Source organism: Fringilla coelebs, assembly GCF_963513975.1.
Source record: "Fringilla coelebs genome assembly, chromosome: 5".
NCBI classification, from domain to species: domain Eukaryota; kingdom Metazoa; phylum Chordata; class Aves; order Passeriformes; family Fringillidae; genus Fringilla; species Fringilla coelebs.
The window spans coordinates 8,449,494-8,474,878 of record NC_140033.1 but is presented as its reverse complement, the minus strand read 5'-3'; the positions used below and the strand labels follow the sequence as shown (position 1 = coordinate 8,474,878).

The 25,385-nt window shown below is 38.7% G+C and overlaps 1 protein-coding gene across 2 annotated transcripts in view; it reads right to left on the bottom strand.

Moving 5' to 3' along the window:
- Positions 1–25,385, bottom strand: part of SEMA3D (semaphorin 3D) — a 132,305-nt gene that overhangs the window by 84,412 nt on the left and 22,508 nt on the right. For both annotated transcript variants that reach the window (XM_084206847.1, XM_084206846.1), the window contains exon 2: positions 6,896–7,086. In XM_084206847.1, the coding sequence (XP_084062973.1) occupies positions 6,896–7,010 (115 nt within the window). In that variant the 5' untranslated portion in view covers positions 7,011–7,086. The remainder of the gene's footprint in view (positions 1–6,895; positions 7,087–25,385) is intronic.

The following is a 25,385-nucleotide window of genomic DNA, read 5'->3' as shown; positions in this document are numbered from 1 at the left end:
ACACACAGAAGGGCTTCAGTGGGGCCGCAATGGAGACCCACAGTGGGCGGCAGAGGCCGCAGGTGTGTGGCGGCAGGAAGGAGAGGGCCCCCGGCAGCTGGCAGGCGGCGAGGCCTGCACCGCTGCCCGGCGAGCACCGCGCCCTCAGCCAGGCGCTGCCACGCAGGCCGGGCCCTCCGTGCGGGCGCAGAACGCACAGCCCGGTACCGGAGCTCCTGCCCCTGCCCTCCTCCAGCCCCTGCCCTCCTCCAGCCCTGTCTCCTCACTGCTGTGCCCTCACCGCTTGCCCAGGCTCTACTGGGGCAGCGGCACCCGCGGTGGCCTTTTATAGCTGTCCCCATTGTGACACGGCCCCTGTGCTGTCACAGAACCCAGAGCGCATCTCAGGCCAGCCCCGCCCGCCCTCCCCAGCCCGCTCTGGGAACTCATCGTGGCCCTGGGCACCCAAAGCCCCAACACACACCAAGCCAGACCCATCCCTCGGGAACCTGGGAAGCCCAGAGCTTCCCTTGACAAAGCAGCCATAAGGAGCCTCACACACAACTCTTGTCAAATATAAATCTTGGTCACGTGACCCATGGATGCTCTCGGTATACAAGTGTAGCCTTGTATTTAATACAGGTGGGGAAATTTTTTATTAGTATTATTTTTACTTTTTACTTTTGGTGCAGGATGTCATGTAGGCTAATTCTCTGTTACAGATTTAGTGGGAAATCTTCCTGAAAGAAATCCAGGTTCCCTGGATGATGCATAGGAAGATTTAATACCATCCTAAAAAGGCCAAGTAACTTTATTACAACATTTTGGTGCCTTCAATAACCTATTATCATTCAAACTCTGTTATTCAACACTGTGCAAAATTCTGGTATAACCAGTATTTTCAGAAAGTTGAATGCCTGTTTTTTCAAATTTGTTCAATGATATACCTGTCATTCCCATCATCTTTAAAACTGTCTCCCTCAAACAAAGTTAGCCAATCTCTCTGAATGATACAGAAACTTCTGTCTTTTTCTGCTATCTCTTTGTGTATTTATCTCCAAAGGTCTGTGAGAGATTATACTCCTCACCCCGTCTTTTGGGAACTCACCCATAAATGGAACTGCAGAAATGGGGAGGGAAGAAAGGGAAACAGGATGTGACTCAAGAACCTGAACCGTCCACTCCTAGACTGACTGATGTCCAGCTGATCACGCCCTCCCGTTAGTGCGCAGAATGAGAACAATGATAGGATTGCTGAAACTGCTCTGAATTGGATTTGCTTAACAGATGTCATTAGCAAAAGCAGTCAAAAAAAGAGTTTTGAACCTTCTTCCGAGCTGATGACACCTATCATGTATCTTCCTTCCCCCGTTCTTCCAGGAAAACTGGTTTTGATGTTGTCCCTTCCTTCTTTTTACAAGAGAGCAAAATTATTCGCCAAGTATCACTCTTTCAGTTTTGTTCCCTCTCTTTTTTCAAGATTTAATAAAGTGAACCATCAGCAGAATAGTTCTGTATTTTTTGAACACAATTCTTCTTTTATCCAATTGAGGCCCTTCTGTGACTATGAAAACATAAAAACTGTTGTGAGCTACAGTTTACACTTAAGAGGTTGATATGGGTCAGTTCTCCAAGGTTATTCTTAGTTCAGCTGCTATGTAAACTGTTGGTGTCAGTGACTGGAACCTGCTCTCCAGGACATTATATATATATGTGATAATTATATGACAGAAAATACAACATATAGTTGGATCCGACCTTCATGTTCACTAACTTAAAAAAAGAAAAAAATGTCTATAAGAAATTTACTTGCTTTCCTATTACTAAATGTCTTCAGATTTATATTTAGTTTACTGCACATACGAGAGACTTTCCTTTCATGGACAGCAGTGCCCATCCATCGTCAAGCTAGGGGTATATTTTAAGTCTCAATGATCACTGCCTCCAGAAAGCATTTTTGAGACAAAACAGGCAAAGTAATTTTGCGTAACTATACAATCTTGCAGTAGTACGGTCTTCACTCTCACATAAACACTTCATGTTTTTCCACAAAGGAATCTGAGATAGATTTTTCTGAGAAATAACAAACCATCAAAAATTAATTAAATAACAAACAAGAGGAAAACACCACTTCTTCACTCAGCACATTTTCCTCAATTTTCATAAGCATTCAAATTTACAGCTGCTGATACTACACAGGAGCAGGGTTTCCTCTGGTTTTACTTCTTCCAGCAGAGCAAGCACAGCTGCAAAATGCAAACTCATTTCTAGGCTCTCTTACATATCACAAGTTTACCACATTCCAACCAGTCATAGTTGTGCAACACCCCATCAGGGCACTGGGATTACTGCAGTGTCACAGACAGCTTAAGTGAGGCTCAAGGAGCTGTACAGTTTCAACTATGTTTTATATGGATAATTAAATGATGCATGACATGGAAATAAGCCAGCTGTACTGAAACATAGCAAACTAACTGCTCTAATGCAACAGTCAAGCATCTCATCAGTTATAAAATGAAACAGGTTTAAAGCAAAAACAATATAGAGAACAGAATGCCTGACATTGTAAAGCAGCATGTTCAAAGGACCATTTTAGAACATTAAGCAAGTGTACTCATCCAGACAAATTTTCAAAAGAATTCCTGGCACCAAAATGTTCTCTGTTTGCTTTTTCACCATGTTTAAAGAATAGATCACTCTTAGGGGGAAGAAAATCTTGCGTGCAAAACACTGCATGAAACTAAACAATCCTTAAACGTGGCTAATTTCCATGTGGAGCTGATGATTTAGCACTGTCATCTTCAGCAGAGGAGAAAGAACTGCCTGTCTTTAGTTTACTTACGTAAGATGAAAAAAGTGAGGAGTGTGAATTTGATCTTGCTTCAATTTACTTCAGTGGCCAAACACTAGCCATGACTTCAGTGGGAGTGCGACTGCATCTTAATTCATTCAATGTGGAGAAAAACAAATCAGCTGAGAAAAATGCCCTTGCTTATTAGAATTAAATTACTACCACAGTTGTTTTTAACAGCACTAAGTAAATCCTGTTTTAAAAGCCAAAGGTTACTTTCAGGCGTGCTTTTCCCTATGTATTGTGTCACAATGGAGGATTCCTGGTCCTCTGACGTCACCACCATTCACAGCAAGCAAGGCTTGCTCTGGGGCATGGCTACATTCCCACACAGGAATGATATACATTTGTGGATGTCACTGGTGGCAACATCTGGGCCAGGGCATCCCCCTCAGCCAATAAACCAGGGTGCACACTTTTGTAAAATAAATGCATTCACTGAAAACAAAGACTACACTAACTAAGGTGTCCATGAAAAGCAGCAAAGTAAATCAAATCAATAGGGCTAAATTTGCAATTAGGAATCTGCATTTCTGCCAGGAAATTTTAGGATAGCCACAAACTGAAAAATGTTTAATTTTTGTTTTCTTTTCCTCTGGTTTGGCTGTGCTCTACTCTTCCTTATAAAGTAGAACCTAGAGAAAGACTCAGAAAATATGTATGCAAGTACCTCTCAATTAATTAAAAAATATTATTACTCAGAAGATAGGCAGAAACAAGACTGTCTACACTGTATGAATTAAAAATATATGAATTAGGACACAGACCCTTCCATTCTTTAGTAAGCGATGCTGCCCTGAAAATGACATTAATGAATGAGACTGGTATATGAAAACCTTCTGCATCTGCTCTAGAGGTTGAAATGAGGATGTTAAATGAGGCAGCAGAAAACGAGGATGTGCTGCTTAGGGAAGTTGAACGTCACTTCTGTGCTTGAGGAGTTCTACAGTTTGGATGAAGGTCACTGGTTATCTCCAGCTGCATGAAAATGAGTGATAAATACACAATGTTTCTCTTAGACTGAAAGCAGTGCTAGACCGAGAGTATTAAATAAGGAATATTACTCAAAAATCATCCCCTTGTTTTCTAAAGATGGAAATCTTCTATTAGAAGACAGTTTGTTACCTCTTCCATATATTAAATCTATAACATAATAATAAAAGCACCTCAAACTTGTAGAAGTATCTAAGATGCATAGATTAAGTAAGGTCTATGCAGTGAGAGCATCCTAAAAACATTACAAGAGCAGTGACAATTTCTAGGATAGTAATGACATGAACCAATACCTAGCAGTTAAGTCTAAGTGAAGAAGATAATTTTTCAACTAATGCATCAGGGAAAATGTGGGAATAAAGGATGAGATATGTGATTAAAGATCATAGTGTATTATATTAACACAGGTGGAGAATATATGAGTTTGATTCTGTATTACAACATATTTCAGTTGAATTGTGTGTAGTTTTAGTTTTATACGTGCATGATTTTTTAGAACACATTTTTAGACTGGGGCACACAAAAAAAGGAAATCCATCATATGATATTGCATTGATCCCCACATCACTCGCATCTTAGCATTTCCAGCACAGATTCCCACTTCTTAAGATGAAAACCCACAGAAGATGAAAACCTGTAACTGCCATTAAGAGAAGGTCTAAAATTTTAATTGCTGTCTGAACACAAAGGAGCTGTGACATGCTATGGTTTCTTGAAGCACTCCTGCAGTTATAGACACATCTTTAACTACCCCACCCCCTCCCTCTTCCCCATCCACCACTGAATGATGAAGCTGGGTGATTCAGTAACTGCAGAACAAAATCTTGCTTACTTTCAGCTCTCCTACCCCAGCACATGTTCAGCTCTTCTGGGAAGATGGACCTATGCCATAAACACACTGCACCTTGAAGGGAATGAAACCTTCCCTTCAAAGACATGCATGTGAGCAGGTTTTTGGAACTCTGTGGTGTGGCCATTTTTCATCTGTTTTCCACAAAGAAGGGAAAGAACCCTGTATTCTCCTCCTCATGATATTTCAAGTCTTAATTCCAAAGAACAGAGATGCCAGAACTTGTCAATGACATGACTAACAATTTTATGAGAACTGGCAAGACAGTTCATTTCTCCTACATCTTACTCACAGAAACCATGGAATTATTTTGTCTGAAACACTGGGGGGAAGGAAGGCAGACTTAATTCTGACAACTTTATTAAATATTCAGTACATCTGACATCCTGCTATCAACAACAAAAATATGGTTTAATTATGATAAGTCATACTGTTATCATTTACAATGCATCAGTGTGAAAAAACAGCAGTGAATATTTTCTTGTTCCATGTGGAAAAATACACACCTTCCACCCTCCCATAAAAAAAGTAAGACAAGGCACAATAAATTCTAATAATTCTCTTTCTTCTGGCTTTTCAGTTCCATCACAGCCCTCCAAATTAAGATTTATGTGCTATTTTGCATCTGTATCTGTTGTTGATTTTCCCCCCCTACAGGGATATAGGTGGATAAGTTTGGACAGGAAACGGTATCCCTCAAGCCAAACTGAAAGGTTTATAAAGTTGCTAATAAAAGTCTGGGTCAGGGCCTAAATATCAATCATCTGCTCATTGTCTTTTTAAACGAGCTCAGGCATTTTCCCAACCACTCCCAGCAGGTCTCTGCCACTATTTTAAACTAAGATTTCAGCCATTTCTTTTTTCCCTGTGTTGACCTCAATAATTTTTCTTTCTCCCCCTCTTTACCTGCCAAATGCATCCATCAAGATTTTGCCAAAGGCTATCTGCTTTTGAAGTTGAGAGGAATTCACTAATCGTGAGTGTCAAATCCACAATAAATGCCACTGCCATATGGTATATGCTGCTTTTGGGAATTATCTCAAAAGGCCTAGCTGTGAGAAGGCTGGCTGTATGTTAGGAGGGTTTTACTGCTAACTTTCATAACTCATGTCATGTCTTTCAGTTTCTGTATTCATTTGCTTCAGTGGGTGAAACTGTTTCCTGAATTGATAAAAATGTTGTCAAGATCCCTTGATCTCGCTTCCTCCGTCTCTCTCACACAAACACATCCAAACACATCTATACACAGTGGAATAGCATGCACAGTGGCATGCAAATCTAGCAATAGAGAAGCTTGTAAATAAATAGCATGTCATTCTGCTTACTCAATAAATTCCTCTGGGTGTTAAACTCATGATAAACACATATCATAAGCCCTGATGAAGGCTTTACAGCCTGCCCTATCACACCATCCTGAGTGCAATTCTGCGAGGCACAGGAAGACATAAGTTTGAAAAACAGAGCAGAAATAGCTCCCATAAGGGCTGGGTGCTGACATAGTTGAAACATAACTAACTGGAAACCATTTGTTTTAGCTAAAGACACATCTCTGTACCTATGGAGGTGCACTCTGTATTCAAAGGAACGAGAAATCCACCTTCTTTTAAAAATTGTCCATTAATATATAAATATGTCTGTGTTGGAACTCCTCTGATGGTACCATTCTCAACAAGAACTACACACAAGACTAAGAAATTCCATAGAGAATCATGCTTTTGTGATCCAAAGAGGCAAGGACAAAGAAAACCACATATGCAGAGTTTAACATACCAACATAGTGATAGAAAAAGAATTACAATAAATAAATGTCAGCTCCCTTGAAACGCTTGAAGCAGCTCTCTTGACTTTCTCTGATGCTCTAGGAAGGTGTCAATGTCCTCCATGTCTCACATATACCCACCAGCCACATGGAAATGTCTCCAATGGGCCTCGGAGTGTTTCAAATACCATTCCCCTCTAATTTATGTAGTCTGTTAATATCCTCTTGGAGCAAACAGAAATAATAGTTTAAAAAGACAATTATATTTCAGGAACATGTGCCCCTACATGACAAAACCCCCCAGAATTTGATACCCTAAGCAGAATTTATCCATCCTTAAGGCTTCTATTATGTATTTCTGGGACTGTGTTTTGCTTTCCTGGTAAGTAATACAAATGAAGTGCTGGCAACATCACATCAAAACAAAAGCAGCAGAATCAGAAAAAAATACTGAGAAGTTTACCTTTATAGGAAAGCTTCAGTCTTGGGATATTTTGTTTTGACGTTCCAGTGACTGGAAGGAACAGCATCACTAAAGACAGCAGGCTGCAGGCATGTGGCACTTGCAAAGCTCTCATTCTGCTCTCTTCTTCTGTATCTTCTTTTGCACTATGGTGAAGTATCTCCCCACTTTTCAAACAACCCAAGTTTTATCTGGAAGAAAAAAAGGAAAACATCTGTAGACGTGCATTACTGCATAAATAGTAATTCTGTAAGCAAGCCAGACCTATCTTTAAAGAGTAGGTGATTTAATTTCTTAGCTACAAAAGTATTTTTTTCTCCAGTGCAAGTAAAAATGTTTTGTTTCTTTAATGCTAAATTTACACATTTTGACAATGAAAAATATGCAAACTTCTCAAACACCAGTGTCTAGCACAGCTAAAGTTCAAGCACAAAATAAATTAATGCAGTATCCACAAAAAGAAAATTTGCCATTCAAAAGTGACCACGCAACTTGTTGGTTCATACCAGTCCACTGGATATCTGAATGTTTTATAACTCTTTTTATCTCAGTACAACAGCTATTTTATGTTTATGCTATGCCTAGAATGAACTGTAATGTCTCAGATGCCATGGGGGTACAAGCAGAGTTAACAATGAGTACATACTCATCAAAACTTTCATAAATAAACTAAGAAAACTGGATGGAACAAGCCGTTGTGTTTAGTTTTAATAGAAAAAAAAAGAGTTAATGCAGATGATGTATTTAAAAGTGCTTTCAGTATGATATTTCCAGCAGAATAACTGCAACTCATCCACCAAAATGTCCTATAAACTTTAATGAATGTTTCAGGCTGGGGTCAATAGGCTGATATGAGATTTTGTTAGCACAGTGTGCAACTAAGCCAGCTTTGCAGCACTTTTCACTTAATAAGTGCCATTCATATTCTATAAATCTTGAAGTGTTTTACAAATGAAAGCAATTATCACTGTCCTTATTTTCCCTATGCAAAAACAGAACCATAAAGCTGCAGTGAACCTATTTCCTCAAGGTCACACAGCACAGTAGTTGAAAAGAAAACAGCAACAGCAATCCTGGTGTCCTTTGTACACAGCTATCAAGGATCCCTTTTGCCCAATAACTCCACTCTTGCCCATGAAATTATTTTAAATGGCATCTTGAGTTCTGAAGGCAAAACTTGATGGTTAATAAATCACAGACATCAGAGTATGAAAATACTTGTAAGACCAGATCCTTCCTTCTGCAAGTGCATGACGCTAGAGGTCAAGGGAGACAGCTGGTGAAATGACAAATATCAGTGTGTGAGTAATGCTGTAAAACCAAGGAGTAAAGAAATGTTATGGTTAGTCAAGAGATTAATGGCTCATGACTTGCCATGAAAATTCTTTTCTGAAAGGTACTGGAACTGCCTGATTAAAAGAGCAATCCTAGTGCCCACATCAGCCAGCACTTGCACAGACATCAAAGGAGAGGTTCCTTACAAGCCCATGAGAGATGCAGCACAGCTTGCAGCCCCTGGTCTGGCATTCAAGCTCCTGCAGCACTGGGTCAGGCAACTCTGAGCTACACCAGCACCCAGAACCAATTCAGCACCTCCTGATGCAGGCAGTTCATCCTTCCTGGCATGAAAGGATGGAAACAGTTCTCTCTGACAGAGGAAATCTCTCTCAGATGAAACTTGGGCTTTCTGAGCCTCCAGACTTTCTGTCAATAGTAAAAGACAAGGAAGTGTGCAAGAGCACGATGGTGAAATAGGAAAAGAGAAATAATTTGTAAAATGCCCAAAGCGTAGCTCCTATTGCAGAACACTGAGCTTCTTTCTTCTCAGTCCCCTCTTCAACACTCACATTGTGTCTGAATGCACTGGTCTTGGCCAAGGGAGTGCATGTTCATGGGATGACTTGGAGAGAAAACAGACAAACATGAAATGCCTGTTTCATCTCTCCCTTCCCTTTATTACAGTATGAGATCCGAAGAGAAGGCCTTTACTTCTGTGCCAACATGTCCATTTGAGGGTGGACCACGAAGGACTGATGTGGATTAGACTATCGTAGGGTTAAACTGCCTTTAAGAAATCTATTTAGGGGGAAGAAGGGGAAAAGAAGGGGAGGGGAGGAAGGGGAAGAATACATGAAGATGAGACACCAGTCCTGTTCATCTTCAGTAGGATGATAGTGACAAACCATACTTCAAAAAGAAGCAATTAAGTGGGAGCCAGTCTCACTGCAAGTATGTTGAGAAGTCATGGCCTGAAGGTCTGGGCCTCAGCCAACAGGGAATTCACCAAAGGATTTGGGGCTAATTTTCTTGAGGCAAATTACTGTGAAGAATCAAGACTAAATTTGACTAAAAAGCCAGTTGTGTCAATGCACTGTCATTTGCTGAATTGATTGAGAATCAGCACCAAACTCGGGCCTTTGGCCATAGCTCACAACCTCACTTTTTCATTTAGGCATTTTTTGCTAATGGGAACCTTTGGGGTTTTTTGGTTGGTTTTTTTTTTTTCCCTTTTCCTTTTTATTTCAATAATGTCAGTGAAAAACCATTTGCTTTCACAAGGCGGTTAGTTTACACTGGAGGCAGCTGGTCTGTGAGCTTGAGCCAACCCTGTCCTGTCTTTAGATTCATTGCAATCTGGCCAGATTGTCACATATATTTTTAGTTTATGATGATCTCTAATACAATTCCAGCTTCCACACAGAGTCCTTCCAACAGTCTAGCTCAGGTTAATGAACTTCAGGCCAACTAACTTGCCATTAATCTTCAGGAAATATCCTTCCTCTCTGTAAAACATGCAATGTCAATCAGTGTCCTGTGCTGAAAAGACCCACAGTCACACTGGTCAGAAGAAAACAGTCGAATGAGCAGAAATAAAATATAAAACCTAAAAGCAAATTTGACTCCCCTATTCCTTCCTTCCCTCAAAAGTAAGACAAATTTGGTCAGAGAAGGAAAAAATTACTGGTTTGTTTAGTTCTTTGATACTTCAGCTAAGGACCAACACCTTCTAAAACTTCCTCACCATGAACAGATCCAAAATAAATGAGGAAAAAGAGTCTGAAAAGAAAAATGCTGAGGCTAAAGCTGCTTCCCCACCTTGGCTTCAGCTAGGAAATAGCACTGCACTGTGTTAATTATCACCTGCAAGACCTAGCAGGGAAGGAAGCCATGCATACACCTCGCTGAAATGGGGGCATTTCCAGCAGAATAAAGGAGCTTTTCTTTGCCCCACGCAGGGGCGGGAGGCACAAGGCTGAGAGGGGCTGAGCAGCCTGGCTCCATCCTGCTCGGACCTCCCAGCGGGGCCCATAAATTGGGATGTGGGTTAAAGTGCCAGAAGACAGAAAGTGGAGCTGCAAGTGTGCTGCCATCCTGCCAGAGAGAGGGGCCAGACCTGACTGGCACATGTGCCATGCCACGTCCCAAAACGAGGTGTCACCTCCCCGCAATCGGTCACATCTACTGGAGCCCATAAAACAGATTGCTCCGAAGCTACTGTCTGAAACAAGAAAACCTGGAGCCAATTTGCTCAACATAATTTATTCCAGGCCCTTTGTGGCAATAAACAGAGCTCTTCAGCCTTCTCAAACACACAGACAGTAAGGAGCTCTGTGCTTATGGGAGCTTTTTCAGATCGTTCAGTTCAAACCTATCTAAATGCAAAATCTTGCATTCACAAATACTGTGTAGTTTCCCACTTCTCCTGGCGTCATGAAGTCCAGAGCTGAAATGACTGTGACCCATCTGCAAACACACACTTTTTAAAGTGTATTCATGAAAATCTCAGTTATTTCTGTTAGAAAAGCCTTTATGGGATTGGAGGATAATTTAAAACCTGTTTCCAGCACTAGTTTTCCAGGGCCATTTTAAAATTCAGAATTTTATATTCCAATAAAGAGTTATGGCTAGGTTTTAGTGAATCTAATACCAATGTTGCAAATCATGACAACTGAAAATCTAGAGCAACCTAGTCACTATGAGCTTATAAATTCATTATAAATCTAATGAGTAAGTTGCCTAGGCCATGCAGCTTCACTATGTAATTTTCTATCACTGATGCAAGAGTTTTTCTTTCTTCTCCTCATCTATACTTGTTTGACATCTTGGGGTTTTATTTTATTTTGGTCTATGGAGTCAGAAGAGACAAAAGATGTCCCTTCCAGACATCAACAAAATAGCATGAGTGGCCTTTCAGAAAAACATATTGCTTTAAAATATTTAAAACTAATCAGCTACAAGAATAAACTTAATAATAATAATAATTAAGTTTATTTTTGTAGCTCATTAGTAATAAAAATTACTCCACTATGATTCATATTTATTGAAAGGTATATTATCTCTTTATAATCTCTTTATTAAGAGATAAATATTTACTTCAATAGATTATTTTCTACTATTATAAGTAAAAAATCTATATGCACACAAATTTGAAGCACGTTATTTAAACTACCAGTATGCAGATATGCGTGTCCAATGCATTATGTAGATATCTCACCTTGAAATGATCATACAAATTCCAAAATAAAAATTACTATGGTTGTCTGCTGTGTGGTTCAAAATTGTACTATAATCATGAAGTGGATATTGAACTGTCCTTGTTAATAAGAGGGAAAACTGTAAGTATACATGGCTCAGATTAGTAACTTAGAAAATCAAATAGACTAAAAATAAAATTACATCTTTAGACTGACTTAACATTCTTAACTTAGTTCTGCAATAACAAAGATGACATTTATCCAGAGCACAATGAAACTATGTTCTTGTACCCCTTAGATGGTCTGTTTATTATTTGGCAGAAGATGCTTTTCTCTTCATTGTGAAATCTCAGTTAAAGCTAACTCCATCCAAAAACTGCTAAACAGTATTATTCATCACTATTCTCATATTTATTAAGTAGGTTTTGTGCTGTGTATAGTCCAGAAAATGTTCTCTTTCAGGATTCAGAAAAATACTGCTTTTTACACAAACCCCAGATCAGCATTACATCACTTCCCAACACCAGGAGAAATTAATGACTAAAAAGACAATGGTACAATCAAAAAACATTATGTGAGCCTGTGATTTTTTTTCATTTTGTGTTGTAAAAATCACTTGGCTTAGCATACCTGGTTTAGATGAGGTTTTGCCATAGAGCAATCTTTGCTATTGTTAAATACCCAAACAATTAGCAGACTACTGAGAAGCATAACCCAGCTTAAAATGAGCTTTGCAAAACTATAAAGGCTTCAACTTTTACTGAGCTCCTCACAGGATTTACACACCATCCATTCAACACCAATAACTTGGCAAGAAAAATCACTGCTGTGATTCCCACTTGAGAAGAACCAAATAGAGCAAAGAAAAATGAAGGGTCTGAGAGACAATGAGGATGTAATTGAGGGAACAAAGTCAGCAAAAAAATCTTATTGTAGAGAACCATCTGATAATAAATAAAGCTCTTCAATAGAGCAGAAAATACATTTGAGGATTACACTGGATTTTTTGTTGAGATGAGCTTGAGCTCAAGTAAAAATGGTGACTAAGGAAGTGAAAAGAGAGAAGAAGCAAGGAATTCCCTTATTTTGTCTACTTTTTCATACTTTTCAGCATTTTTCTGAAGGGAATCTACTGGTGGAAGCATTTCTAACAGGCACATAGTCTGTTTGGAGCTAAGCACTGGTAGAAATGGTAGAAACTTTGCGGAATGGTCTGTCTCACATTGCTCTGAAGAGCTCATCTGACCATGAAATTTACTGCTGGGCACCTAAAATTATACACATAGGAAATGAGCACTTCATCCTCAAAAGACACCAGGATATTTTTCAGGTCGTCAGTGAGGTCAGGATTACACCGAAAGATTTCACAGACACAGAAGTAATTTTTTCAGAAGGTGGCAGATAAACAGCCCTGCACACGGACAAAGAGTGATTCTGAGAAATTTTATCTGCGGCATTATATCTTTCAGACATGTAACACATAAATCCAAGACTGATGATAGATTAAATGCTATTCTCTGACCCTAATTATTTGTATATTGTGTCTCCTCAAAAAAAAAAAAAACAACCAAACAAACAAAAAACCCACCCAAAAAAAACCTCTAAAAAAAACCAGACTCGTAGCTTTTTACCTTCTGTATTCTGTTTCTCAAACACAGTATCTATTGTTCAAGAAAAAGGATGGGATGGAAAGCAATTTGTCATCTGAAAATGATAATTCTAAAATGAGGTAGGCACATAAATAAAATGTCCCACCAGTCAGATGTGAAGCTGGGATCTTCACACAGAAATATCAACATGCCTTTCATTCTAAAGTTAGATGCATATGCATTTCTTATGGGTTCTTTTTCCTCTTGTTTCCTCTTGTTTTGTTTGGGGAAGGAACTATGACTTCAGGTATTACGTCCATAATAACAGCTTGCCATAGGCTCTTTATTTAGAAAGACATGAGAATGCCCTACAAGTCTGATCATCCAAAAAAAAAAAAAAAGGAAAAAAAAAACTAAACAGCAAAACCCAAACACAAGCCAAAGAAGAAAGCAGTGTAAGGCACGATTTAGCAACACATAAGAATCAAAAGGAGCCCTAAGCCAAACCTCACTGTTACATTATTTTAAGTACAGCATGTTTCCCCAGCAGACCAAAAAAACCACTAACGCTATGAAAAGCGATTCTAAGATGAGTTTTGTAACTCTGGTATCCAAGAAAAGAAAAAGGCAGTAGCATGAAAATTCCTAGAGACATTAATGAAAAGGTAGACTAGATGGAAAACCACTTTCTGCCAAGCACTGTGACGTCTGAAGGTTTTCAAAGAGAGACAGAGAATTTTCCTCTGAAATGTCTGTCACCACCTGCCGCACTTGGGGTGGTTTGGCTCAGCTCTGAGTGAAGGAGACAGGGAGACAACACTTGCAGGAAGCTTTGCCTATGGAACAGCCTTGGCCTGCTCTTGAGAAAACAATGGAAAGCCAGAAAAATGTCATGATGACCATCAGAGAAAATAAATGCTCATTTTGGGGAGACCTGCCTGAGCATTTGAACTCTAGCAGATTGCATTTGTCCTGCTGCAGCCTGAATTAACCCCAGGCAGCACTGTCAAGCCACCTAAACCACTGACCCTGCAACCACCATTCTTCTGCTGGAAGAAACATAAACCTACATTGGCCAACGCAAAGGAAGGATTACAGTCTCATTTTCACCTCCAGGAATTCCTGCCAGTGTTTTGCTATGGAAAAATCATTCTCTGTTATTTCCTTTCATAGGAGACCTTCCAACATATGCAGGAGTGAAGCACCAGTCCTCCAGCAGGGACCAGAAGTCTGAACTGGCTGATTTTTTTGGGCATTACCAGTAACTAGTAGCAATGGGGTATTCTACAGATTAGTTACTTGAACTCGCCCTACCATGACTTTTGTACATTTGTGAAAAATCCAGCTTGATGGGAAGGTAGTGTAGCACTCTGGTGAAATCTGTGATGTATCAAATCCAGACTTAGGGCTCTGCATGATACAGCAGCAAGGTGGATAACAGTGTACACTCTGGAAGGGAACAGCCAGATGTCTGCATGGATACATCTACAGATGGGAGTAGGTGGGGCTCTTGTGTCCTTGATCCAAGCAATCCAGACCTCAGCCAGCTCCCAGCGCTGTATGGCTCCATTAACTGCACACCATACATCAATATGTTACACATTTCAGCCATCCCTACATCTGAGGTACCACCAGACAGTGAACTCTGTGTGCAGGAACACAACCTGCAGATCACACACACAATCACAGCCCAGCAGACACTACTAAATCAAAAACTCAACCAAAACAACCCCAAAACAAACCCTCCCCAAAGCAGAAAGAAATAAAGGAACAAAGATTTACATTTACATAAATATTTAAAATGTAAATTTCATTTCACAGCCAATGCTTTATTGTACTAAAATTTGCAGCTATATTATCTGATGTAAGCATTAATGTATTGCCAAACAGTTTGTAATTTTGTGTAAATGCTCGCAGGCACTCACAGCTGTATCTAAAGTCTGTGAGACTCTCAGATAAAAACAGAATGCTACAAATGTTAAGTAGAGGCAACTGCATCTTGTAGCTGGCATCTTAATATAATTAAACATTTTTTTTATTCTTTCTATTTTACAAATCCTGATAGGATATTTCCTTAACTGTCAGTACTATTTAGCTTACTGCCAGCTGTGTAAAAGTCAAATCATAACTTTCAAAAGAATTCAGGCTAATACAGTTTAGCAATGGTTAAAAAATGTGTACTTCATAAGCAGCTGGGCTTTGATCAAATCTGTTTGCAGTATATCCAATGGCATATTTCCGTAAAATTCCTTTCATCAACGTATGGCCTCATTATTTGATGCACTGTCAGTGAACTCTGTACAGCACAGTCTGCAGAATTTAATGTATAAACTGCACTACAGGGAAAGACATGCCGGAAGGATTTTAATTTCCACTTCCAACAAACTGATTTAATAATTCATGACTATATGCTCGCAGTCTATTGGAGAAGGGCTCTTTTTAATGCATTGTCCAACTAATTTTGGATCAACATTTTGTACAGCCAAAGTGTAAAGTGATACACATATGAATGTGTACACTGCAGAGCAGTAATCTCTGTTGGGCCAATAACCCAGTTATTTTATTGTTAGGCTGAACATATTTGCTTTCTTCCTGTTTTTTTTAAACATTTGATTTCATTTAAATTTGGACTCTATGTGACAGAGAATCAGCACAGCCTCTATAAAAAATCCCCCTTGTGAACTTGCACAAGTCACTGCCTCCATGGGGACCTGTTCCTCTTGATGGGTTTCCCTCAAGTCCCCATCATCACAGCATCCAAGCAGTTTAAAAGCTTTAACGTCTCTGTTTTCTACTCTCTATCCTTGTCATTAGGAGTTAACTGGATTTTTTTTTAATGCTACCAAAGGAGATCACATCCCTTGGATAAGGTCACCGGAGCAGTCAGGACCAGTACCCACATCCCCCTAGTCACACAGCCAACCTTCTCCACAGGGACAACAGACTTGTAACTTCTGCAGTGACTTCCATGGCTCATATCACTTCTTCCGGTGTTTTATTTGTTAAATTTAAGTGCCTCTGCAAACTACAGAAAATTGCAAGCAATCACAGTTTCATTTTCTATAAAGAACTTCACAGAGCTGTGTAAGGAAAAACTCACTGCCAGTGTGGGTTCAGACAGCAGGTTATCAAAGCTTTAACAGTCCTGTGTCCTCTGATCATCAATTTTACCATTTTCAAAGGTTACAACATGCTGCTATCTATTCACACCCTCAAAAAACACTGTTTGTGTCACAGCAGAAATCAATTTATATTTGGTGCAATAGTTGTTTTGCTGGTCTATTTTTAAGCTGCTTTGTGAAGGGTGTTATCATGACAGTTCCTAGAATCTGAAACAGCCATACTGAAAAAGAAACCAAGAATTCAGGCATCACCTAATCCATTCAACACAGAAATACTTCCTTCCACTTTAGTTTAAAATCACAATAACTTTCATTTGTCTGGTGAGGACAGAGTGAGGACACAGTGTGCAAGGATGAATCAGTATTTCACTGAAAAAAGGAAAGATTTTTAGATGGTTAACCATTTCATTTCCATAACCAGAAGACCAGTATTAAAAAGGTAGGCTGTAAAACACCGTTTCTCATTTCCTTTTCCCCAGTAGTCATTTGTCCCCTAAGATGATGAGGCAATCTCATCTTGAGGAAGTTCTGAGGTTTCATTCCCTAAAAGGACTGTCAACACTGGAACAGGAACTCAGAGAAGGTGGATTCTCCATCTTTGCAGACATTTGAAGCTTGACTGGACATAGCTCTAAGCAATCTAATCCAAAACTGAAGTTATCCGTCTTTTGAAATACAAACTAAACCATGTGACTCCCTCAGGTCTCCTTCAACCCTAATTTTTCTACTACTTTCTTTAGCAGTTAATGGACAAATGAATAACTGAACTGAATCACACACTGAAGATCTTGCTTAACGTCCAACACCCTTCCACTAAAACTTGGATGTCTGAAAGCCATCAAATGACTTTTTCTACTCTCTAGTGATCTTATCATCTTCCCAAAGACTCTTCTGATAAGGGCAATGTCTACCCGAGCTGCTTATGAAGTAACTACTTTACTATTAAAATCTGACTGAAAACAGGTCACTTTTATGAGACTGTCCAAAGGCTGAAGCAATTCAAGAACTGATTCATAGGCAGATAATAAACCCTTATATCAAGAATAGCAATATGGGCATAGGGCAAGTGGAGCACACACAGCATAGGTGCAGGCACTGCATTAGCTGTATCACTTAATTCAGTATCTCACAGCTTCCAGCTACAGTTCACCCACAAGGTCCTGGTTTGAAAACTAAGCACAGAACTGAGCGTCAAAATTATTAACACGGTATGTGAAATAAAGGCTTTGGCTGCAGTGGTGAGACAAGAAGAGGATTTATTCCAGGATTGCCCCACTGGAGTTTGAAGAAGATGTGTGAAAAGTGCCACTGGATGAACTACTGACACCCAAACCACGCCAATGACTTCTTTCCACCCAGCACACAAGACCATCTGCACTTTCCAGGATGATCTTTCTTTTCTATCCAGACCAGCAACTCCTTCCTGCCCGTCTATTATCTCCCACTGGAACCAAGAAGTGGTTCCACATTAAATATTTCTCAAAGTTGTAGGGGGGGAAAAAATTACTAGAAAGGAATTGGGCTCCACGATGGCTTAGCTAGAAAAAGAAATGTGGTGGAGAAGATTAAGTTGTGTTTCTATAGCCATAGCTGAGCAGGTGGCAAAGTCCCACCACAGGTGCTTGTTCCATAGAGGATTCCCCTCCCTGGTAAAATAGCTACTCCTCAAAGAAACCAGGGCTTGAAGATATCCAGGACTCTTCCTGTCAGATGAGCCTTGTGTAAGTTTATGAAGCCTTGGGATCACCATGATTAACTACGCTCCTTAAGCCATTCCTCACCAGGCTTTAGTGCTTTTAAACCACTGACCCCTTGAATTAAAGAGGGAGATTTCTCTTTTCACAGCTGTGACTCAACACAGGAAGGAATTCAGAGACATCTGAAAACAAAGCCAGGCAGAATTTAAAACAAAATCCTTCAATGACAGATTTAGCAAGTGATGGGCACAGCTGGAGCTTACAAATATAACTAAGCAAATGAGCATGCATTATACAACAACCTTACATAGACAGATCTTGTGAAGGGCAATTTCCTCACAAGGAATTGCAAAAACCAAACTGCTATGAATAAACCATCAGGAAAAACTAGATATTGGCTGTTAAAAAGGAATCTGAGTCTTTGGGTCCTTTAGCAAACTAAATGGTAACCACCTCTAAAATGAGATATATGACAACCAATTAAGCAATTAAGCAACTAAAGGCTTGATTTTTAGTTATTGTCTATTTAAATCACAATACAAAATCAAAATTCCTGTGCCTAGGCAAGAATAAAAAACTACTAAGGTAGTTTTCAAAATTTATATAATACCTTTCATACATTCAACTTGAAATATACAGTAACTAGTACATACATCATTGAGTCATTGCAAAGGAAATGTGTCCCTCCTATTTCTGCCGGGGAAGCTGATGCTAAATGTACTCACTAGATATTCTGGGAGGAACTGGAGTGAAAAAAGAAGTGGAATTAGATACTAACAGCTAATTATCACTGTCACTATCTTAAACATGACATGCTTCTTTCTACCCAGTCAAATGGGCTACATGATACAGCATACCACTTTTAAGAAGCAAGCACAGTTTGCAGATGAACTTTATAAAATGCAACAAATATCTTGAAGATAATCAAGCATGAGGAATTGACCACCTCCACACACCACTGCAAAGCAAAACAACAATGACTACTGAAAATTCTATTTCCCTTGTCTGCCTAGCTGGGGGATGTGACTTGCATTAATGGCACGGGGAATAATGTACTTGCACTCAGACCCTGGACTGACTGATGTCAAATGAAGTTCAACCATTCATATTAATGGGGATCAGCATTTGTCTGAGGGAATGGAAGCCTCTCAGACCTCAGGGTCATGAATTGACAAGCTATCGAACATTTTCTCTGTAGTGCTGACCATCCTCCATCCCCACTGAGCTCAGCTGTCTGGACCCTTAGTCCCACTCCAGCTGCTTTGTGCTCCTCCTGAGGCACAGAAAGAGCTCATTACAGATTCTCTCTGTGTAATGTGCAGTGCAGGCTGAGGACTCACAACTCCCTTTCTAGGAAACGCAGAATAGTCACATTTCTCTGGACCCCAAGAAAAACACAGAGACATACATGCAAACTGCGAGTGGTGTTATTCTGGAGATGTGTAATTGACTAAGACAGATGGTGACAGAAGTGCCATTAATGCCAAAAAAAAAAAAAAAAAACAACCACTGAAAATATCTCCTCAAAAGAACAAAGATGACTAATAATTTATTCCATGAAAATGATTGTTAAGTTGCTATTGTCTCATGCCACTAATACACTGAGAGGATGCAAAAAGCAGTTTTTCTTACTAATGGACTTTCTGGAAAAATGCCTTCTCACAGAACTTATTCTTGAATGGTTTCAGAGTATCTATAAGCTCATGGTTTGTAGTCATGCATATGATCAGCAAGCAGTAACTTCAGGCAGCTGATAAAAGTGTGTAGCTGATATTATCTATCAAAACATTAAAATATGCAAAAGAAACCACTGCAGCAGAGTTTTGGTCTTCTTAATATCAAGCAGAGAAATTTTGGAAGTAAGGACAACTATAATTTCCACCATAATCATTAATCCTAATAAACAATACTAACAATGACAACTGTAACTTCTTCCCTAAACTTTTTTGGCAACAAAAAGTCTGCCAGATGCAAATCTAAATTTTATGGATGATAGGAAAGTCAGCTGTTTCTAGTGAGTTTTACAAGTTATAACCCAGCTCTGGTAGTCAGGACATGCAGAGTGAGTGAATTTAAAAAGTCCACTCAAGCCCTGGCATCTCTTTTTCTTTAGAGGCACCTCAGTCACACTCTTGTTTTTCAGAAGTGCTTGTGTAAATATTAAAAACCACAAAACAATAAAAAGATAAGAATTCAGCATGCAAGGCCAACCCCAACGAAGGATGAGACAAATGAAAAAACAAGATTAAAATAAATGCCTTACATGCATAATAAATTTCACTATCATGAGTCACTAAACTGACCCATGAACTGTAACTTGACCATGCCTCTTTTAATTGTTCCACATAAGGATCCACTTTCTGAAAAAGAAGAATATCTTCAGCAGACACAGTGCTACAGCTGTTTTTTTTCCTTTATTAACAGAATATGTGTGCTGTAGTGCAAGTTATGGAACTTAAGTTCTGCTGCAGAAAGAAGCATGCAGGATGTAGGAGATACGCAGCTAGACCAGAAAATGCTTTCTATATGTACTTGGAACCAGTAGAAATTGCTAGTACCAGTAGAAATCACTACAAAACAATGAAGATCCATTCCTCACGGTCATGTCAGGTGAAATATAAAAGCTAAATAGGCAAGACTGCAAACCTATGAAGTCAGTAACTGAGAAAGTAGTCACATTTGATCTTCTTTCAGCATTAAAGTCGTCTCAATTTTCTTTCCTTGGCAATATAGATCATGAAACATACTACTGATTTTCTACATTTAAGCAGTTTTGGGTTTTCTCCACCTTCAACATTCATTTCCTGTTCCAGAAAAATCCTCTCACACAACAACTTGTTACTTAAATTAGAATATAAAAATGTTTGTAATGGCAAGACTGAAGGCTCATCCAGTCTAGTAGTCTCTTTTCAACAGCAAGAAGAATAATTATAGAACATTTATACTCGATATTTCCCCACCCTTAGTGCTCCCCCTCCTTGCCATCTATTTTCAGCTCTGGAGATTTTCTAAGCCTATTGTGGCCTGTCTATTTTGCAACCCCCAAGTAGATATCACTTTCAAGTACTTGTCCAGTATCCCTCTGAGCCCCTGTAAAATTCTTGCATGTGCAACACCATCTGGCAAACAAGTTTATATGTCTGCTATCCAATGTGTGAAGAACCACTTCCAATACCAACAGTGCAATGTGATAATGTATTTATTTCTCCTCATACACCACCTTCATATTAGCAAGAAAGTAGATCCCACTGGGCAATAAAAAAAAAGAAAATTTTGATTTAGTTGTGATGATCATACAACAGTCTCAACATTAGCTGCATTACACATGTTACCTCTTTATTTTATTTTGTATCATTGTCTCACGAATTGAGTGGGAAATTAAGTGAAAATTGGTCAAGAGAAAGTTAAGAAGGTGATAGCAGTCATCAGCTCTAACAAGTGTTCACTGCCAAAGAAAAATATCTTTCTGTGGTCACTGCACAAGATGAGATATAATATTTCACAACTAAATCATTGGTGAGAATCCAGGACCAGCTTTGAACAAAGTTCAGTTCAACAGAGTAGGTATTTGCTAAGGCTGGCAAATACATGGGTGGGGCAAAACCAGAGCTGAGATCAGTGAAAGACAAACCCTTCAGTTTCACAGCCATCAGTGGCTCAATGCTGGTAGCAGAAGGGTTCCTACACATGAACTGGTGAATACCTGCAAGCAGGTAGGATGGAAAAGGCATCCCAGCACCCAGCAGCTGGGGAGATCTGTCACATCTCTCCTTGACAAAGCACGTTGCCTCTCTCACATGGCAGTAAAATTCACTTTTAGTTAACTGAAACAGCCAAGTTTTCTCATATTCACAACTTTTACTCTAATAAAGGCAGCATGGAGGTGAAGGGTTTTACTTCTGCACCAGTTGATAATGTATCTTTAAAATCTTCTGCTTTCAAAATTACTGAATCATTTAAGAAATGTGCTTTAAGATTTATGCTATAAACTGACTATGAGGAAATAGAGTTATAAGCTCTATTAATCTTCATGTTTTAAGGTGTGAATGATGTAAGAAACACCATCTTGCAATACAGAACAGTAAAATTGTGAAGATTTATGCCTTCCTCTGAAACATTTGGTCTTACCCACCCTTGGTGCCAGAATGGCAGACTGGATGAGCTGCTTGTTTATTCCAGCCAGGCGTTCCCCTGACTCCTGGACTTTATGCTAAGACATGATGAACATCTTACTCCCACTGGAGAATTTTTACTCTCATGAAGTCAACAGGTCAGAACTTTTGAGATTTACAGCTCATGAAAGGGATTCCTCCTTTGAGTTTGTTAGATTCTAGTGCATCAGTAGACAAATATAAATACTTAAAACAACTGTACTTTATGTACTCCATACTTGTGCTTCATACAGGCATAGGCATTAATTTAAAGGCCTGTCAGAACATAACTTCATTAGCAACAAAGTGAATCATGAGGGGTAGGAAATATCCAAAAAGGTTACAACTCACAGAACTACAACAGTAAGCCCTATCAAAAAATTTCCTTTTCATTTTACAACTACAACAAACTTTTCAATTCAATATTACAAACTGTAATTACTCTGGAGGATAAAATTAGTTATATTTACGTACTTAGAATTCAGAATAATTTCATTCTTTTTACTACATCTATCAAAAGTCAAATTTCAAGTTAAGTTATGTCTGCAGTGGATCACAATAATGTAAAGGCATTTCTGTTACTGCCTAGTGAGTTTCAGCATTGTTTCTAAAAATACACACGTTCAAAAGTTTCATGACTTTATCAAAAACTAATGTTGAAGCAATGATGAAAAGCATTATACTTTCTGAAAAAAAGTCCTCACTAGGTTTTAAAACAGAAAAGTTACATCGCCTTTTTCAATTACAGCTACTTTTAAGATTTTCCAGAGGCAGCTACAGTTTGGCTTTGACCCTACTATTGCAAAGTGCCAGAAATACCAAATTATAGCAGGGAAAATGTTGTGTGTGTGCACATTATGTGTTTGTCTACAGTCTGCATGAGCAATTGAAAAACATCCAACATACACACACAGCAAATCACATAATTAAGACTTTTATGCAGAAGAAATTTGTCATTTAAGTAGAAAATAATGGAAGGACTGCAGAGATTTCTCAGTACTAAACCATAATGCTTCATTTAATGAGTAATCCCTGGAGCACATTGATGTTTACCTCACTCTGGGCAAGCTCAAGTGCATAGACAGACAATTACAATGCCTCAGCTGATGTAGGATAACTTGTTAGGCTGCTGTAATACATTCACATTCTTTCATGACCTTATAGAGTGCATTTCTGTATTTTCTTCCATGCCAATAAAACCTTTGTCTTTGCAAGATTAAATGGCTGTAAGACATCTGCATATTCAAATTTGAATGCCTGAATCTGAATACACAAAGCCCTGGAAACTTAAAAACTGGAACCACTGTCTGCAGACTCTCTGACTTTGGCAGGTACATCGTCTGCATCCACTCTGCCTTCAGAAAAACAAAATATTAGTAAATTAAAAAAAAAAAAAAAAAGGAAGAGATTTTGCAATAGGAAAACCACAATGCAATTTGGTTGCTTTGTGTCTTACATGAATAATGGTTGGACAGCAAACTTATTTACATGACCCACTGAATACAATTCAAAAAGAATTTTAATATGTATATATAGGCTGGAGATTAATAGTAAATGCTGGCAAATGGCTTCAGAGAGACTCCAAGTTTTGCCTTGGGAGAACAGCAAAAGGAGAAAATATATTGCTAAAGCCTCTCTTCCCACCGCTTTTATACTGCTGCCTCTTGTCAGAGTGTAGGGTGCAAAGTTCTGAGACTGGTATTTGGCAAAAGCACAGCTTAAATTATTTTTAAAAAAAGAGGAAGAAGAAAATCTAATGGAACTGCTTTGGTCAATCACACACTGCTATTGAACACCTCCTTTAATGTACTTAGTCTTCACTTCTCCACAAAATTTGTGAAAGCTGAAGGCAGTACTTCAAACTATTAATTTTCTACACTTCTAGACACTACATAAAAATCTTATTTTTCTAGTCCATTTTACTGGACAAGGAAAGTTAAAATACAGAGATTATAAACTCTACTGCTTGGTAATAGGAGAACTCTAGAATCTCAGAAGTATCCACACTTCTATATTTCTTTCTATATATTTGATCCTCTAGCTGTCAATATAAAGGAATTTTAAAGTGGTTTTAATGTTCTTCTATTCATAACAATCTAAAGATATAAAAGATGCATGATTCATAGAAAAGTAACCCATGTACACTCAGATACATACACAGTATACATAGCTGTGCTTTGTTCCACAAGAAACTCTTGTCATTCACAGCAACTGAATACGAATTTCCAGGTTACTTATTTCCTAAATATTAAAAACATAATGCATTTAAGAAGTTTTCTTCCTTTTCTTTTCTTTTTTTTTTTTTTTTTTAATGAAGCCAAAAGTAGCAATCAATGGTCATCTATGTTCTGGTTGCCATATTTCACACAAGAGACCCTTGATAATAAACCATGGCTGAAATATCAAAATTCCTTCAAATACTTACCTCTGTTAATGATAACTACAGCTGCACTCAAAATCTGCTGCCCTTCATATCACTTACATTCCCACAGGAATATAAATCTCCAGGTTTCAAAAGAGGTATTCGTCTCAGGGCTCTGGAGAAACACACAGCTTTTTTGTTTGATGCTGCCTGATAGTATTATTGGGTTAACATGATGAAATAAACTTTTTTTTTTTCCATGAAGCTTATCTAGTCTCACATTATTAATCTGAAAACAGGCCAAAAGAAAAAACAGGAAGAGAGATACAACAAATTCAGAGCTCAAATATGGTCATTTGGGCCATTGCAGATCTTCAATAGAAGCAATTTAGTCCAAGACATGGGAATATTGAAAAAGAAACATTATGAAGTGAGACTACTGAAGGTTTTTTCCTATCTGTTAGAGATCAAAGAGGATCAGAGCAGATATGAAACTGTCTTGCAGCTGAGGCAATAATGTACCTAATGATCTTGAAATGAAATGTTTAAAAAGCTGTATTTCTACCTTTCATTTTAAAGGGTGTGCATTTTAATCCCATGAGTAATCCAACAATGACAATCACCAATCTGTTAACATATAAATATATTTAAAAACAAGATCTATTCCATCTTTAAATCAAAATTATTCCTTTCATCACAGTAAACCCCTGTTGTTTTTAAAACCTAGTGCCTATAATAATTTAATTTAATTCCTAAGCCCCTGGTTATCACTGTAATTTTACTCATACATAGGTTATCTAATGTGCACTGCTATAGCTGTTTGAAGTGTATTTCCAAGACCAGAACAGAACTAAGACCCAAACACACATCACCACCTCTTGCAGAAATGTCACTCATGCTATGAATAAAGCATAAGCTTAGAAAAACATCATCACCCAGCAAAGAAACAGCATTTGCTGAACCCAGCACATGTGTCTGGAGCTGTGCTCCCCAGCTAATTGGAGGCAGACTCTTGTGCCTCAGCTGAGAAACCCCTCGAGCTGGTCATGGAGAGTTCAGCACGCTGTGCAAGGGCAACTGCCAAACTCTGGGCC